Consider the following 18,308-nt stretch of genomic DNA (forward strand, 5'->3'; position numbering starts at 1 on the left):
CGGATCACTTGTGCAAAAACAAAACATGATTTTTTTATAAATTCACCTGTAACTTTAATTACAAGATCTACTTTTTCAAATATTTAACCACTATTTATCTCTCTCTATAAAACCCTCGTTCTCCTCCCGCCCCACCCAACCTTTAAGGTGCTGCACCTATACTTCATACCAACTGGTCAGCTTTCTGCCAGGACACCCTTTTTCAACACTTGTTTTACTTACTGAGCACTTGAGATCGGAGGAGATCGATCCAATAGCCGTTTGTTCACAGGTTCTCTGGAGAGTCGTTTATTTATTCTTGAGTATCTGTGAAGGCATGCCTCATTGCGAATTAAGCCTTTTTAGTGACAGAGTGGAAGATGACAGAACCCCATCAGCCTTGTCAGGAGAAGTTCCCTGACCTCATTATTGCTAATGGATCATGGTAATTCAGCCTGTTGTGAAATCTCATGTTCAATTATGCAGGATAATGAGTGACTCAAAACTTAATGTCTCTCAACTCTAGTCTTCATTATCGGGTTTGTTCAGCTTCTTCCAAAAGCCAAAGGTTTTAAATAGAGTGGTTCACTTTCATATCCAGACTTAAAGTTATCGCCAATGTTCAGGCTGTCCTGATTTGAAATATCTGACTTGATTTTAAAATATGAGAGGATTGCCATATAACTTCATATTTCACTCATCCTTTTGTAGGAAAGTTAGGACAGGTTTATTCATTTTTAAGTGTTAATTCTGGAATTCTAAAAGCATGCAAATGGCCTTTGGATTCACAAAAACTCTAGGTATTCAGAGTCTGAATTATTTAAACTCCCACAACACATGCACTTTTGCTTTTCAAGCATGAGTTATAATTTAATTAAAAACTTCTGGTGCATTGCTAGCATTTTAAATATTAATATGTTCCATGGATCATTTTCGATTATCTACTGTCTTGAAATTCTTGAAGATGTCAGACTGTTAAGATTCCCAAAGTTGCACTTGGAATTGTCCATCGAGGCAAAGGGGACTGTGATAATTACACACATCCATTAGGATCAGCAGAAGAGATAAACTTTGGGGAGGCTTAATGGGCATGTCTCAGTGACAGCTAGCAAAGAGCATTTGGCATGATTAAGGATGGATTTGAATGCAGTGGAAAATATACTGTCCTCATGGACACCGGTGGAAGTTGCACTACAAATGTTAAATTCCCCAGGAGAAGAGTGGTGTGGCAGGGAAGCTTTGAAATCCCCTATGGCCATCCTCCAAATTATTCTCTTTCCTTTATGTCTTTCTGCTGTCAGAATCACTTTGCAATGCCCAATTCAACTGCGTCCACTTCTGAAAAGAGGCAAACTGTTGGTCTCTGTGTTTCAGATTGTCCGAAGGTACATCAAGGACTGGCTTGAAAGAAAGAAGCCTCCTTTTGGTGCTGTCAGCAGCAGCGTGCTCCTCGTGATAATCTACACAACCTTCTGTGACACGTTCTCGAACCCAGATATCGACCTGGATAGATTCAGTCTTATTCTCATACTGTTCATAAGTAAGTTGGAAGATGGGATACCCTTGCTATCTCCTCAGCCTCCTCACTAGCAAAGCCAAGCCATCTGTGGTCCCTAAATTCATTGCCAATATTCATTTGCTTAGAAAAGAATACTTCCTTTTGTGTTGCACGTACGGACTCGGTGACTTTATCGTATGCATCTGTTCTTTAGAAAGACATCAGTCATGCACTTATGACATGATCTCCTTTGTTTTTTATGCCTGATTTACAATAGTTGATGCCAGATGAAAGAAGCCATAATATCTGTCAAATTCAAATGCTAGATTGAGCACTTTTTTGCCAATTTATTTTATTGTAACTTGAAGCTAATCTTACCCTTTATTGTGAATTAAAAGTAGGATTTATAATCTATGGTATTGTCATTTTCTAAGTATAGTGATTGGCTGCATTGGTTCAAATGTGACTATTTACATAATGTTTTCTATTAAAATATACCCAAAGTCATATCGTTTCATTTTAAGAAGCAGCAGGCTATAAAATGCAAGTAACTGCTAGAGTCCAAAACCTTTTGTTCTATTTACCCAGTAATACCAAAGATTACTTTGGTAATTATAATATCAAAGAATGTTTTCTTATTAAAGTCAACATGAGTCATTCCAAAATATATGTTATATGCTACCACATTTATGCTATTTGCTATTATTCATAGTACAAACCAGCTCTTCCGAAATTGAACAAATAACCAAACTTTAAATCAAAGAGGGTTTTAGAGTTACCCCGAGTAGCAAATATCATAGGTTATATCTGAGGATATCTTCACTAAGAACAAGTTGAGGGACTTCCCTGGTAGTCCAGCGGTTAAGACTCTACGCTTCCACTGCCGGGGGCCCAGGTGCGCTTTCACTGCAGGGGGCCCGGGTTCGATCCCTGGTTGGAGAACTAAGATCCCGCATGCTGCGAGGCATGGAAAAAATAAAATAAAAAGAACAAGTTGAGTCCCACTAGTTTAAATGATTCTGTCAGTTTAGCAGTGTGTGTGTGTTTCACTTATCCGTTTGTTTATTTTTCTATTTGAATTCCCATAAGTTTCAGATTAAAGGAAGCATACCAGTAAGTATGTTACAGATACTGATTTTACAGTGCTAATTTAGATTTAATCTTTTTGTTTTTTCTTCAGTCTGTTCCATTCAGCTGAGTTTTATGCTTTTAACATTCATCTTTTCAACGAGGTAAGTGATCTGGTATCTCTTGTTGTTAATTTCCTCATTGACGAATCATGCTCTTTACTTGGCTTCCAGGCCCCTACATTCTTCTACTTGGTCTCCTGTCTCCCGACTGTCGTATCTTGCTCCTGCCACCCTCAAGTTGTAGAAGTTACCAAAGGATCTGTTCTTGGCCCGCGTTTCATTATTCACATTTTGTGCGGAGGCGGCCTCCTCCGTTCTGCTGGCTCGAGCTCTCAGCTTCCTGCGGATGAAGCCTAGAGCTTCCACTGCACTGTTTTCTGGAGCTCTGGCACTGCTCGTCACTTACCATTTGGATATCTTCACCTGACTGTCTTAACAAGACCTCACACTCACCCGTGCTTTTTCCACTGCACTAAACTCAAAATATTCAAAATGGAATTAATCTTTTCCCCCAGTACTTCCTCTTTCTCTCATATTTTTTAATGGAACTACCATCCACGGAGTTACTCAGAGTGGAATCCTTCACATTATTATTTTTTCAATGTCTTGATCCTACCTCAGTGCTTTCCAAGTCTCTTCCCTAATTCAGGCTCTCGCTGCCTCTTTCTCCCTAGACTGTTGCCATGCATGTCTTACTGTTATTCTTCATTTCCAGACTGAACTTTTCTTGTGTATTTCATACTGCTTCCAATAACTCAGAGTCCTGATAATAGGTCTCCTGTTCAGAGACCTTCAATGGTCAGCCAGTGCCTGCAGAATCAGGTTCATTTTGGGGGGCTAAGTGAACCACTACTAGCATTCACACTATCTAAGCTTTAGGTTGAGGTAAAAATCATTGCTGTTCCCTGGAAGAACCTCGAGCATTCTCATTTCTGTCCCTTGCTTAGGCTGACCCCATGTCAAAATTCGTCTCCATGTCCTAGTTCATCTTTCCTGTTCTTAAAGCGTCACTTCTTCCACCAGTATTATACATTCAACAGATATGACTTAAGCCTTTGGTAGGAGAAAGTTACCACAGTGAATACCACAAATAATGATTTTGATCCCGTATGAGTTTATAGACTAGATATATGCATTGGTAACTGAGTGTTCTCTTAGTGTGACAGTAACACAACCTGGAGTCAATTCAAAGAAGAAGGCACTCCCAAAGAGAGTGGTAGAACAAGACTCCATGGAGGAGATGGGATTTGACATGAGTCATAAAGAATAGCTAATTATTCAGCAAACACAGATGCAAAGAGGGAGTTCTTGGAAGAAGAAATAGTAAAGCAAATGTAGACATGCAAACACACACACACACACACAATGACCTGGTGGAACAATAGGAGTAGAGGAAAGTTAAAAATAATAATAGTAACTGGAAAAGTAAGTTTGGGCCAGATTGTGAGGGCCTTGAATGCCAGGTGCTGGCAATGAGCTGCCACAAGGGAAGGGGCCTGCGTTGTTTATGGGGCCTGAAATAGCGTCAGAGCGTGGATGGCTCAGGCCTCACATTAGGCACTTGGCTCTTAGAGCACTTGCTATAGCACGAGGCCAGTTGTAAACAGTCAATAAAAATTTATTGATTGGTGTAATTTGAAGCATTTTCCCAGGCTTGTGGTTGTGATTTATGAAGTAAGAGTAGAGCCTGGAGCCATTAAGTCACAGAGAAAATGTGACTTAATTGGGTAAGTCTGAGAGTAGGAGCTATTTTAAAGTTCTTTTTGTAAATGGCTTGTTAGGTCACCTTCGAAAAGATGTTTGCCTTCCGCTGGCTGTTTGTTTGCTGGTCCTTGTGGCCGAAGTAATCCTCAGACCCAGTCATCCTATCGTATCAGACTGTCAGTGACTGAAAAATTCCTTGAAAAGCACAGAACAGCCACTGCTGGGATTGCTGAAGGAGGGCTGGGGGAGGGGAGTATCACAACTAGTTGAATTCTAAGTGAGAATTGTCAGCATGGAGTAGGCTGGACTTTCACAAAGCCTTGTGGTTTTGAGGCCCTTCTATTCTGCCTTATTCTGCCTTCACTAAAGTTCTGTTGTGTCTTGAACTTGCTTGGCCCACTGCCAGACATGCCTGTTCTTTGGTAAACAACAGAATATGGAGTAGCTGTAATCGTGCTCCTGGGTAGTGGTTGTGTAGCCCCAAAATATGCCATTAAAATTTGGAGATGTTTCAATTAGACAAAATTTATGATTTTCACATTCTGTTTTCATGCTGGAAGACCCCATAACACTTGAGGATTTTATTGGAGGAATGAAAAATACCAACATTTATTGAACCCTACTCTGTGCCAGGCACTGTGCTAGGGATTGTGCATACGTTATTTTGTGTAAGTCTGACAGCAAAAGACTAGGTTACTATGCATTTTTGTTGCTATTTTGCAGGTGATGACCCACACTTAGAGTAGTTTAGGGACTTGCCTAAAATCAGATTTTAGTAGTTTAGTAACTTACCCAAAATCAGATGGCAAATACTGCACTTAGAACTGAAATTCATCTCCATTTGACATTTCCAAAAGAATTTACCCGTGCTTTTCCCACTGCACTAAACTACTTCAGTTACTTTTAATGTTCACAATCCTCGTTTTGGTTGGGGAATTTGTAGAGAGCATATAATTGGATTCTCCAAGTTCACACACACACACAAATTAGTCAAAGATACCAAGAGTTAGAACTAGGACCCATTGGTTTATTCTCTGAGTTTTTTTCTTTTCCTACTTTTTGTTCCTTCCTTCTTAAAATTAGTGAAATTGGCCTGTGGTGGGTTTTTTCTTTTCTTTTACTTGCCAATTCAGTAAAGCTAAAACCAATCCAGATATCCGGAGACAAAAATCTCAACATAGAAATCGGTCTGTCTTTTTTTGTACAGCATGCCACTGACCTCTGATGGTGGAAGTTTAGCATAAACCAGGAGAGACCCAGCCTAGAAAATTCAACTTCCCTGCAACACTTGTTTACCTGGTTAATATTTCTTAGGTTTACAGACCTGACATGTTACCATTGTGTAGCATGTCATTGTGTCTGGCAGGGGAGCCTCTTCTACTTTGAATATTTAAAATACATTTGAGAGTTGTTATTCTGTGTTCTCATTTATCTGTCCACAGAAGAGCATCAGGGTTAAAAATTCCAACTCTGGAGTCAGACAGACTTAAGTTTCAATCCTGTTTAATAACTTTGTAACTTTTGTCAGTTTCCTCATTGATAAAATGGAGATAGTAGTAGTACCTATTTCATAGGGTCATTTGGAGAATTAAATAATACGCACATAAAGCCCTCAGCATAATACCTAGTATATAGTAAGTGCTCAAGAAATGTTAGCTACTGTAAAATATTTGCTATATCACAGTAGCGTATGTTATTTCAAAAACTAATTATGGAAGAGAGAGAATTAGCATTTCTAGTTTTGCAATATATTCTTTTGGACGTTTCTCTGTCACAGTTGCTAGGAATGGGGAGTTGATTCATCAAACCAAGAGTCCACTGTCCATAGTGACCTAAGCTTTCTGCAACTTTCAGAAGCTTCAAAGGTAGAATAAAAAAGTTGAAAAAGCTTAGAAAAATAAAGCAGTAATTGGGAGCCTTTTAAAAAAGTATATACAAGATAGTTTGGTAGATTGATAACTAGAGTAATAGAAACCTAGAGTATCCCTAGAGTGACAAAAGAAACTATTAATAAAAGGAAAAGGAAGAAAACAAATATAAATATTTGCATTAGGTGCTTTAGCCCTTATCAGTACATTTTCAACCAGATGTCTCATTCAGCCTCAGGCCATAGTCCTGGGAGGGAAGGAGGGTGACCTGGAGGGCAGGAGAGGGAGAAAGGGAGGGAAGGAGAGAAGAGGAGCATTGTTACTCCTGGGAAGTCTCCTAGCCATTTCAGAGATGGGCCGACTAAGCCAGAGCTCTGGGTAACTTGTTTAGTGCCACACAGCTGGTGATAGACAAGGTCTCCTAAAACGAGTAAAGACAAAAATGGGACCTAATGAAACTTAAAAGCTTCTGCACAGCAAAGGAAACTATAAACAAGATGAAAAGACAACCCTCAGAATGGGAGAAAATATTTGCAAACAAATCAACAAAGGATTAATCTCCAAAATATGTAAACAGCTCATGCAGCTCAATATTAAAAAAACAAGCAAACAATCAAAAAATGGGCAGAAGATCTAAGAAGGTCTTCTCCAAAGAAGACATACAGATGGCCAAGAGGCACAGGAAAAGCTGCTCAACATCACTAACTATTACAGAAATGCAAATCAAAATTACAATGAGGTATCACCTCACACCAGTTAGAATGGGCATCATCAGAAAATCTACAAACAACAAATGCTGGAGAGGGTGTGGAGAAGAGGGAACCCTCTTGCACTGCGGGTGGGAATGTAAATTGACACAGCCACTATGGAGAACGGTATGCAGGTTCCTCAAAAAACTAAAAATAGAATTACCATATGATCCAGCAATCCCAATACTGGCATATACCCAGAGAAAACCATAATTCAAAAAGACACATGCAGCCCAATGTTCATTGCAGCACTAATTACAATAGCCAGGTCATGGAAGCAACCTAAATGCCCATCGACTGATGAATGGTTAAAGAAGATGTGGTACATATATACAGTGGAATATTACTCAACCATAAAAAGGAATGAAATTGGGTCATTTGTAGAGACATGGATGGACCTAGAGACTGTCATACAGAGGGAAGTAAGTCAGAAAGAGAAAAACAAATATTGTATATTAACGCATATATATAAAATCTAGAAAAATGGTACAGATGAAGCGGTTTGCAAAGCAGAAATAGAAACACAGATGTAGAGAACAAACGTATGGACACCAAGGGGGGAAAGCAGGGTTGGGGGGGGGTGATGGGATGAACTGGGAGATTGGGATTGACATATATACACTAACATGTATAAAATAGATAACTAAGAAACTGCTGTATAAAAAAAATGAAATAAAATTTCAAAAAAAAGAAGATGAGAAGCCCAGGTAAAGATTTTTAAACCATGTTCTGTTATAAAAAAAAAAAAAAGCCACACAGGTACAGAGGTTAACAAAGGAAAGTATTTCACGTGGAAGTATCCCCCTGTAAAAACAGTGGGCTTAGACGGGACTATCTCAGAGGACCCTTTCTGCTCCACATTCTGTAATTCTGCTAGTAAAACCTTTTGACATATTTTCCTTTGTGGGTACTCAAAGGAAGGCAAAATAAATATTATGTGGAAAACACTGAATGAAAGCTTTGTGCGAGAATAAAAATACCAGTTGGGAAGAAAAGGAAATAAACATCTCGAGGGAAGCCAAAGTAATCAAAAGAATTATAAAAACAAGATAAAAAGAAAATCAATATTAAATAGAGATAAGGTAGAGTTTGAAAATAAATAGTAATGTGATTCCTTTCAAGAATGTGAGCACAGTAGAGATGATAATCACTGAAAATAATTATAGCCATTATCACTTAATATAATGTATGGGATACTTTGTTCTTCTGTGTGTTGTCATGACATTTCACCATTTAACCACCCCTGAACAGAGCATGGGTGAGGGAGGGTTAGTTACCAGGATGGCTGCTCTCATCCACTAAATTGTGTGGTGATTTTGGTTATGGTTTTGAGTTTTTATAATGTTCTTCTCAGAAGGCAAACTTGTCTTCACAATTTGGGGCAGCCTCCTTATTAGCTGTGTGACTTGAGGCAACTGTGCTTCAAGATCCCTTTTCGGAAAAACAAGACCAAAATACTGTTACCGTGTAAGGCTGTTCTACGAAGAAAGAAGAACTGGATGCAAAGTGCTTAGCAAAGTGCTCAATAAATGTTGACTGCAGGGCTTCCCTGGTGGCGCAGTGGTTGAGAGTCCGCCTGCCGATGCAGGGGACGCGGGTTCGTGCCCCGGTCTGGGAAGATCCCACGTGCCGCGGAGCGGCTGGGCCCGTGAGCCATGGCCGCTGAGCCTGCGCGTCCGGAGCCTGTGCTCCGTGACGGGAGAGGCCACGACAGTGAGAGGCCCGCGTACGGCAAAAAAAAAAAAAAAATTGTTGACTGCAAATCAACTATACTTCAATTAAAATATATATATATGATAGAAAAAAATTTCTTTAATGTTTACTGCTGTGGTTACTCACCATCCTCATCCTCTTCCTCCTTATATTGGATGGAAGGTTAAGTGAGCACGTTCTCTGCTGGCTTCTCCAAGACCTGTGATGTGGAACAGTCTGTTACTGTAGACATAGAGTATAAGTCAGCCCTATTGAGATGGAATATTGTTTTTAACCTCAAACATTCCATCTTTACGTCCTGATTCTCTCTCCCCACTGAAGGGCTTTGTGTCAGTAGGACCCTAGGGCAGTGTTCCAACCCACATCGTGTGGGCTTACCTTCGGTCTCCTTACCCCGGAGCAGAGGACAAGTAAGCATATCTTGCAAACATCCTCTTTCGCCACACTGGAAATGCTGCTCCAACATGGCAGCCAGCTCCAGATTAAATCAGAGCTTTCTTGGCCAGAGAGATCTAGACACATTAGAAATGGGTCAAGCAGAACAGCGTTCACCAAAGAAGAAGTGTACTGCCGGACTCCCTTGGAAGAAAACCAAACTGCCTAAATCCAGATGCAGCAACAACTGGTTGCAAACAAGGGCAGCCGAACCCCTCAAAGGCCTTTGCAGTGTTATTGACACCAGAGCATTGCCGGAGAAAGACCCCGGACTAGGCCAGCTGGCTCTGCCACGTGTTCCACAATCACAGCTGGGCATTCATTCCTGGAGACATTTTTTATTCATTGTGAATTGACCGTAGGTCATATTCCCCAGTCTGCTTATGTCAAGTTTTTCTCAGGCCTCAGTATTCCCTCAGACTTCTCTAGATGAATGAAGTGCCTCACGCTTTGCACAGAAAGTAAACTCTCTGATGCAGATTTCCTCCACTTTCTTATTCTCCACCTGAAAATTTTCTGTATTTTTTACTCACCTTGTCTTCTTTTGCTTCCAGCTCACAGCCTCTCAGACTGTAGGACACTTCTCTCCGGCCAATCTCAGTCTCATCCTCTCAGGCCCCTTTGAGGATGTGGTTTCGTCCATTATTTCTACCTGCTGTATCATCACTTTCTATGTATAAACAGGTTCGTCTCCATGGCCCTTTTCTTCTCTTCACCAGATTTCTTGAAAACACAGCCCCCTTCACTACTGCAAATTCAGTAAACTTAAACCTCAACTCCTGGGTCTCCTGCCCAGACCCTACTGGGCTTCCTTGTTTCCATTAATGCTTTGATAATTCTCTCAAAGTTTCTAATTTCTCTTCGATCTCTCTTCTCTCAAGGCAACAATAACAATAAAAGTGTAAATTAGCTTTTTTTTTTTTTTTTTGCGGTACGCAGGCCTCTCACTGTCGTGGCCTCTCCCGTTGTGGAGCACAGGCTCTGGACACGCAGGCTCAGCGGCCATGGCTCACGGGCCCGGCCGCTCCGCGGCATGTGGGATCTTCCCGGACCAGGGCACGAACCCGTGTCCCCTGAATCGGCAGGCGGACTCTCAACCACTGCGCCAACAGGGAAGCCCTAAACTAGCATTTTTAAACACTTGCTATGTGCCCAGTTCTTAACAGACATTGGCATTTATCCTCACAATGACCCTAAGAGGCAGACAGTATTATCCCCATTTTATATCTAAGCAAAAGGATGGTCTGGATTTAAATTCCAATGTGTTTCCCGCACTGCCTGTGCTCTTAAGCTGCTGGGAGGGAATATTTCGTAGAAGTTGCCAGTTGCCAAGTTCTTCTAATTCTATCTTCATGTCTCTTACCACCAGCTCCTGTACTCACTGTGATTCTTCAGGCCCTCATAGCTTTCTGCTCCCTGCCTGGGCTCATCAACTTAGCCTTATACTGGGCTGTGTGACTACTCTTCCTTAAGAACGGGTCTGACCATGCCATTCTACTGTCCCATGTCCTTCAGTAGTTCCCCTTATCCTATCTTACGGAGTCCACGCTCCTGGACGTGAGGGAGTGCACAAGTCAGCCTGGAGAGTCTGCGCTTTGCCAACTGCCGCCTGCACTTGCATGCTTCCCTTCTGCTCTCCCTTACCTAAAATCCGCATCTGCGCATGTCTAAACCTGTTCTTTAAAGCCTAGCTCAATTGTAATTTCCTCCAAGAAGTTCTCTACAGGCTTCATCATCATCCCCTACCCCCCTGCCAAGCTTGAGATCATCCTCCCCTTCAGAACCAAAACATCCTCTCTAGAGACTCTCTCTCCCTTTCTCTCTCTCTCTCTCTCTCTCTCTGTCTCCCTCCCTCCTTCTCTTTCAACTGAGGTGAGACACCAAAAATTCAGTTTGGAAAGATGTTATTTAAAAAAAAAAACAAACAAAAAAAACGGCTGCAGGTAAGACTGGTTAGGAAGCATGAGCTTACATGATTTTTCAAAGGAGAGGAGACTAAAGGGCAATTTAAATATTCTCTTAACATATGTACAGAGGAGCAGGTGGTGGAGGAGAGGGTCCTGCTCCCCTCCAGTGAGTACATGACAAAGAAACAGGATGTGGGATCTGCTGAGGGAAGCTTTTTCTGCCAGTGAAAGTTGTATACAAGGATGAGGTTACTAAGGGAAACGGTGGGGTCTCTTTCTTTAGACATCCTTGACAATTGGTTAGATTGTTACATCTACAACTATATGCATGCAGTCGGGTTCTAGAACGTTTTTCCATTTGCTAGCCCTCTTGTCTGAGTTCAGGGCGGGAATGAACAGACTCACTATATCTTCAAACACTGATGGTGCAGGAAGGAATAGTTTCTAACATATCAAGGATGCAGTAATAATACTTACATTTCTAACCTTTTTGGTTCCTGGTTCTCTAAATCTTTATGATCTAAAATAGGAAATCTGAATATGATATTCACCAGTACTGATCCCCATAACATTTAATGGATTTTGACTACGCAAGATTTTTTTTATCCTTAACATATAACAATAAAACAATGGCAGTTAAGCGCAGGCACAGGAGCCAGACTTGATTTAAATCCTGGCTCTGTCACTTCCTAGCTATGGGGTCCTGGGTAGGTTACATAACTTCTGTGTGCCTCAGTTTTCTCATCTGTAAATAATGATATTGTACTGCCTACCTGATAGGGTTTTTGTCTTTGTATGCAAAGACCTTAAGGGAACACCTGATACATAGTAACGGATGAAAATTGGTAATTTATTATTTTTACTAAAACATATGATGGTAAACTTTTGTTCATACCGTGTATTTCTCAAAGGCCGTTGTTTGCTGCCAGAGGGATGTGTTGCTCCTTGAGGGAAGCCTTTTTGAAATACATTAACTCTTTTCAAGCCACTGGGTTAAAATCAAGTGATAGCCTAGGGACTGTGCTAACTTTCCTTGCTGCGTGATTTTTATAAAGTCTTGCCACAAGCTGATTACATATGTAATTTTAGAAGACCTCCACCACACATTTTTAAGACTGTCTCCTTTTCATGGATAAACGACTCAGAAATTATTCTCTAAAAAGAAATTTGGACATTTCTGTACATTTGGGTATAGAATTAACTTCTGTCACCAGGACTGATCAAAGGGATGTTAGCACAAAGGTAGGTACTACATTTGATTGAGGATGTATTAAATATGCTTTTTATTTGTAAAACACTTTTTTTCTTTTGCCACTAGGAATAATTCAGGTTTCACACCAGCAGACACTGTGGCTGTCATGTTCTGTTCTACACACAAATCCCTCACATTGGGTAAGTGACCCACAGACTTAAAAACCAACTTAATATTACCCTCAGATAATTGCATCTTATGATTTTGAAATTCAAACAACTCTTCAAATTAAATGGAATGGGGGTATTTTCCACTCTGTGACCTAAAGAACAATAGCAAAGTGAGGATGGGTCATAGCTTTGAAATACCATCACTGGATTGAACCCATTTTTGAGGGCCTAAATTTAATAGTGTAGGATTTAACTTTATTTGTAATCACGTATTCGATTCTCATCGAAGATTTTCAATGTAGAATGTCCATGCTAAAAGTCTGGGGGTGTGTAGTTGGGGGCGGGGGGTGCAATGAGCACAAACTTGGTTTTGGAAGGCTCTAGAGTGACCCCTGGGAAATGTCACCTTATATTTTCTGGAAGCTTGGAGCAAGGTGGAAATAATGTTATTACTCTAGTTTGATATTGACATTAGTTTGAAGTTCATTTCAGAATGTTATTTCTATAAAGAAACACGACATAGTTATCATTAACTCAATCTGATCAGCACCTAAAATGAAATAAGTACGTATTTAATGGACAAAAATAGATCAAGAAAAGTGCTATTTTCTACTTAGCTTTATCCAGTTTAATGACATTATCCCAATAACCTGTCCAAGACATCTGGAATCCATGTTTTTAGTCATTAAAAGTCATTAAGTAATGAGAAACTTTATTGAAATATACATCATTAACAAACTCCTTGGGGTAGTAGGCACATTGTGGTAAAACTAGTTTTAAAAATTCTATTACATTTTGACGTGTGACTGACTAAAGAGAATGACATTGCTCTAAGTCTGCTCGTGTTAAAGTTCAGTCTGTAAACTAGGAAACGAAGAGATTTCATAATGGTTTTACTAGCCCCAAACATATTTGTCTGATAGAATTATTTTCAGTCTTGCAAAGTTTGGGAAATGATTTAGAAATTGGACCTACTCTTAAAGAAGCAATTGCTATCTAGGGGTTCAGCTTATTTGAAGAAAAAATATATATATACTGTCCATACGTTGCATTATGACTGTTAGGTTTTCTTTATAATCATCACCAAATAGAATTTGAAAGAGCTTTTTGGAAGCCACATTTCAGTCCTGATTTTGTGATCCTGGACAAATCACTCAAGCTCCCTGAACCTTAGCTTTCTCACTTTGTAAGCCATTTTCTTACCTTTTCTTAATCCTTAAGGCTGCTGTAAAGATTAAAGATAAAATTTGTTAAGTACCCAGCACAGGACTTGTACCTAATACAAGTCAGTACATGACAGAATGTGTTCAGTAATTGTGCTGTGTGTGGATTGCTGTGGACGAAATGAGAGTGCCCACCTAGAGAGCTCAGTGTGCTGCCTGGCGCATAACACATACCCTTAAAGCAGCAGCTGTTATTAGTTATTATTAACTGTATTGGTTATGACGGTATTACCATTCCCAGGGTTCCAGTCGCCTGACCCCGGTCCCGTAGATGTTCATGTAACAGGTGTGGTTTAACTGTTGACCTCAGAGAAATCATCTTGCACTTCCTCCTGCATGCGGTCGTTGTGATGTGATACCCGGTGCTCCAGGTCTCTTGAAAAGGAAGGGGCTGTTACAAAGGTAGGGAGGCCAGAGGCGGACGCTGCCAGGCACCTCAGAGGTCACGAGTCAGGGACCAAAAGAGCCTGTGTCGTTAGAGCAGATGCTGAGTCCTGGCTGTACCACATATGCTTCCGCATTTCTGCAGTGGCCTTTCAAACCTGCCCCACCCCTAGGATTTGCTTTTGTCAGGACAACCAAAATGGGTTGTGTTTGTTTCTCCATGATTTTCTCCTGTGCTTGGAGCTGGCGGTGGTGAACCCGAGTATGCTACCCGAGAAGCATACTGCACTGTGATCAGTATTCTTTTCTTTTCTGTAAGCAGAATACCTACCCATCCTATCTTTTTTTTTTCTTTTCATTTTTTTAATCTCAAAGCCATATCCTTCTGTCCTTGATGCTTTCTAATTTTCAGGCAAACAGGTGCTCTGAACGTCGATCAAAAGTAGCTGTTGTGCTAAAAATGTTTGGGTTAACTTGGACTTCTGCTTTTGCATTTTGCTTTTGCAATGTTCGCCCATGAAATAGATACTTGGGCCCCCCAGTAAAATACTAATGTGGTATCTAAGTAACCATCGTAGTGTAAATCCTTAGTTATTTCCATAACACGGTAGACCTATGCTTTCTTGGAATTGCAAGACCTAAATACTCATCCTGACTCTTCCACTGAGACATCCCCACGCCTGTTTCCGTAGCTCTTAGATTAGGGAATTTTACTTCGAGCTAGGCTATTCTATCATGCTGGGATCAGACCTGGCTTCCTGCCTGCAATCTCCTAGGTAGCATTTATAAAAATGACCTCTTTGCTGCTTCCTTATCTCAGTGAGATGGCACGGATCACCCTTGTCCCAGGAGCACCCTTATTTCTACATACAGCAAGGGGTGTTTGGGTCCTGTTGCTTGAATGGACTTGTTAAGCCCTATAAATTTAGTGTATCAGTTTTCACAAGATCCAATTCATGTTTCTACTGGTGACCTGACATCTCTGGTACAGAGGATATGCCTGGCAGTGACCTGAGCTACAGGCCGACAATTATCCTAATGGAACTTCTCATCTGCATAGCAATGAAAGAACATCACAATAAGTGTGAAGAATTCATATTCCAGAAAGCAGGGGGCAAATTTCAGGTAATATCACTCAGAGTTATACTGCTCTTACTTCAAGATGAAATACAACAGATTAAAATGCATCTATTTGGCATGTAGAAAATATATCTATCCCTTTTGTGATCACTGTCAAAATATTTCTTCTAGTGATTTTAAACACACACACACACACATAACATCTCAAATAGAATACATTAAGAAAGCCCTATGAAATAACATTTTTTATTATTATATCCAGTATTTGTATTTGTATTTGTATTTGTATTTGTATTTGTATTTGTATTTGTATTTCAGAATAAATTATTGCAGGCCCGGTGATACCCAGGTAACTAATGAACCGAAGATGAAAACTCTGGCTTTGAGAAGCCTTCTGAAAGTTCTCTTGTACATACACTTATTTTTTTGTTCTTGCTTTTGCCCTGTCTCAGTCTCTTCAATGTACTTGCATCTACACATATGCTGAATTTGATTCATTGCTTTTATTAGTGCATTTGCCATTGATAGATTAGTTCTTCGTATTAGTACTTTTTCTACTGATTGATTGCAGATGAAGTGACTATTTGACCTTTAATTATGAGGCTTCCTATTGAAAATGACATTGAGCTATGGCTTCACATAATCCATCTGGAAAGCCTGACATGATGCCATTCCCTGGAGTTCGTTCAGGAAGAAAGCGGAGGCCCGGAGGAAGTGCAGAGCTTTCACTATGCTTCATCTGAAACAATACTACAGGGCTTGTTTGCTGCTCTCCTGTAGTTGCACCTCAGGGTTGGAGATAATTATATTTTGTCAAGACAGCATTACTGGCTGTGGGTTGCTCCAAAAGCCATGAACTCTCCCAAATTGTTTTCTAGTTTGATGGTGATTTTTGTATAATGATGAGAAGACACTTTACATAGCAGAGGTGGGAGAACAGCTTGCACCCTAGTTACCAACGGTTCAGTGCTCACTCAGTCAACAGAGCTCATCACAAAAGAAATTCGATCCGAGGGACCCTGTGGAATTAGTATTTTACTTTTATTTTATTTATCTTTTTCTCTTGAGTGTTCAAATCCTTTGGTATCTAGAGTTCTAATATATATAGAAAGCTTTCTCACTGTTCCTAGAAAGAGAATGTTTAAGGATGTTTGAGATCCTTAAGTGAGTGTATGTTTATATTAGTTTTTCATGTTTCCAAATGGCAAAATGAAAGCATATACTCCTAGAGCATGTCAACTGACAACTGGCAATCAGTTGTGAGACCAGTTGTTTGTGTCCAAAAGCTTTTCTGAATTGAAAGAATGCTCTTTAAGTTTTAAATAGAGTGTCGTGATCAATGTGTATTAAAAGTCCACTATGGGTCTTACCATTTATAGACATTTGTGTACAAAGACCAATCAAGGCATCTTTCCCTCACATTGAACTTCATTATGAGTCTACGCTTGCAGTTACACAGCTGAGCTGTGATAAGAAACTATGCGTTAAGCAAAAAGCATATAGCTTTTTGATAGACATAGGATTCTGGAAAGAGTGGAAAGAATACATACCTGATTCTAGTTGGGATTCAAGTTGCAGTTCTCTCACCAAAAGCTGAACAAATCACTTAACTGCTATCAGCCTCAATTTCCAAATCTGTAAAATGAGAAGATGGAAGAGATGATACTTGAGATTCCTTCCAGTTTTAAGTTCCTATGAGTCTTTTGCTCAGTGACTGATATTACCACCATTCTATAAGGTAACAGTTTCCCTGCTATGTGTGAAAAGGAAAAGAGTTCTTGAAAGGAACGGCTATGTAAATAATGTTACAATATTACAAGAAAGGAAATATGACTGTTACATCTTCCTAAAGAGGCTAAAAATTATCTTCATACTCTCCAAAGAGTTTCATAGGAGACACAAACTCTGAAAAGGATCTCATTTTCAATTTTACTTGGAAGCTTTTCAAGAGTGCTAAAGGATTACCCTGCAGCTTGGGCTGAAAAGATCATTTAATAACATCTGGGTTATTTTCTCCAGAGGAAATGGAATTGAAATAGGAAAGTTTGCATTTCTGTTTTTCTTTCCCCCTAAAGCTTCTCTGCAATTCTATTTGGCACATAAAGACTATTATCTTGATGAAACTGCCCCACAATTGAGAAGCACTTTTTTAAAGCCTTTAACCCCTTAACTCTTGTTACCTAAATAACCTTGAATATTAGCAAATCAGTAATTATTATCTTATTTTTCATACAAAGAAGTGAAGCGTAGAAAAAATTCTAAAAATTTATGCCAGGGCATATAACTAACTAGATTCCAGGTCTCCTGCTTCCAGAGCTGCACTGGACAATAGGATGTGAAAGCTCTTTGAAGACCCAGAAGTGCTAGACTGATTCTGAGTGTTTTCAGTGTACACTCTCAGTGTGGGTTTGAATCATTTTATTGATTGTTTAAAAAAAGAAAATGACTTCTGATTCCATTGCTAGTTATAAGACAGTTTAAAAATCTTCACTATCTGTAATTGTGGCCATATGTATGTATTCCTTATGGCCTGTCATAAACTGGCACACAGTCCTTGTATTTTCTTTATTAACAAAAGGTTATATTGTAGTTAAAGTGTGTCTTGATGGGCCAGCCCTTACCTTTCAGGGGCATCAGTGTCTGCACTCTGTTCTTGCAAACTGAGAACCATAATGCTGTTTAACAACAAACTATCACAGTAGAAATCGAAGTCCTGGGTAAAGACAGAAAATAGAAGTTTGTCTCTGAGGCATAAGCGTAAATATATTTTTTGTCCTGCAGTTTGCTCTTGGCGTTTCAGTTCTGTAAGGAAAGACAGTATGGGGTTCTCTGACAGATTCTATATATAGAGCAAAGTGACTCTATATACATATATTCTTTTTCAGATTCTTTTCCATTATAGGTTATTACAAGATACTGAATATAGTTTCCTGTGCTATATCGTAGATCCTTGTTGTTTATCTGTTTTATGTATAGTAGTGTGTATCTGTTAATCCCATACTCCTAATTTATCCTTTCCTCCCCCATTCCCCTTTGGTAACCATAAGATTGTTTTCTGTGTCTGTGTGTCTGTTTCTGTTTTGTAAACAAGTTCATTTATATCATATTTTAGATTCCACAAATAAGTGATATCATATGGTGTTTGTCTTTCTCTGTCTGACTTACTTCACTTAGTATGATAATCTCCAGGGTCATCCATGTTGCTGCACATGGCATTATTTCATTCTTTTTTATGGCTGAGTAATATTCCATTGTGTATATATATATATATATATA

At 39.7% G+C, this 18,308-nt stretch overlaps 1 protein-coding gene across 2 annotated transcripts in view; it reads left to right on the top strand.

Annotated features, from left to right (window-relative positions):
- SLC10A7 (solute carrier family 10 member 7) overlaps nucleotides 1–18,308 on the top strand; it is a 250,750-nt gene that overhangs the window by 200,439 nt on the left and 32,003 nt on the right. For both annotated transcript variants that reach the window (XM_024736219.1, XM_024736220.1), the window contains 3 exons: nucleotides 1,354–1,519; nucleotides 2,658–2,709; nucleotides 12,302–12,375. In XM_024736219.1, the coding sequence (XP_024591987.1) occupies nucleotides 1,354–1,519; nucleotides 2,658–2,709; nucleotides 12,302–12,375 (292 nt within the window). The remainder of the gene's footprint in view (nucleotides 1–1,353; nucleotides 1,520–2,657; nucleotides 2,710–12,301; nucleotides 12,376–18,308) is intronic.

Source organism: Neophocaena asiaeorientalis, unplaced genomic scaffold (genome assembly GCF_003031525.2).
Source record: "Neophocaena asiaeorientalis asiaeorientalis breed wild unplaced genomic scaffold, Neophocaena_asiaeorientalis_V1.1 scaffold7, whole genome shotgun sequence".
Classification (NCBI taxonomy): domain Eukaryota; kingdom Metazoa; phylum Chordata; class Mammalia; order Artiodactyla; family Phocoenidae; genus Neophocaena; species Neophocaena asiaeorientalis.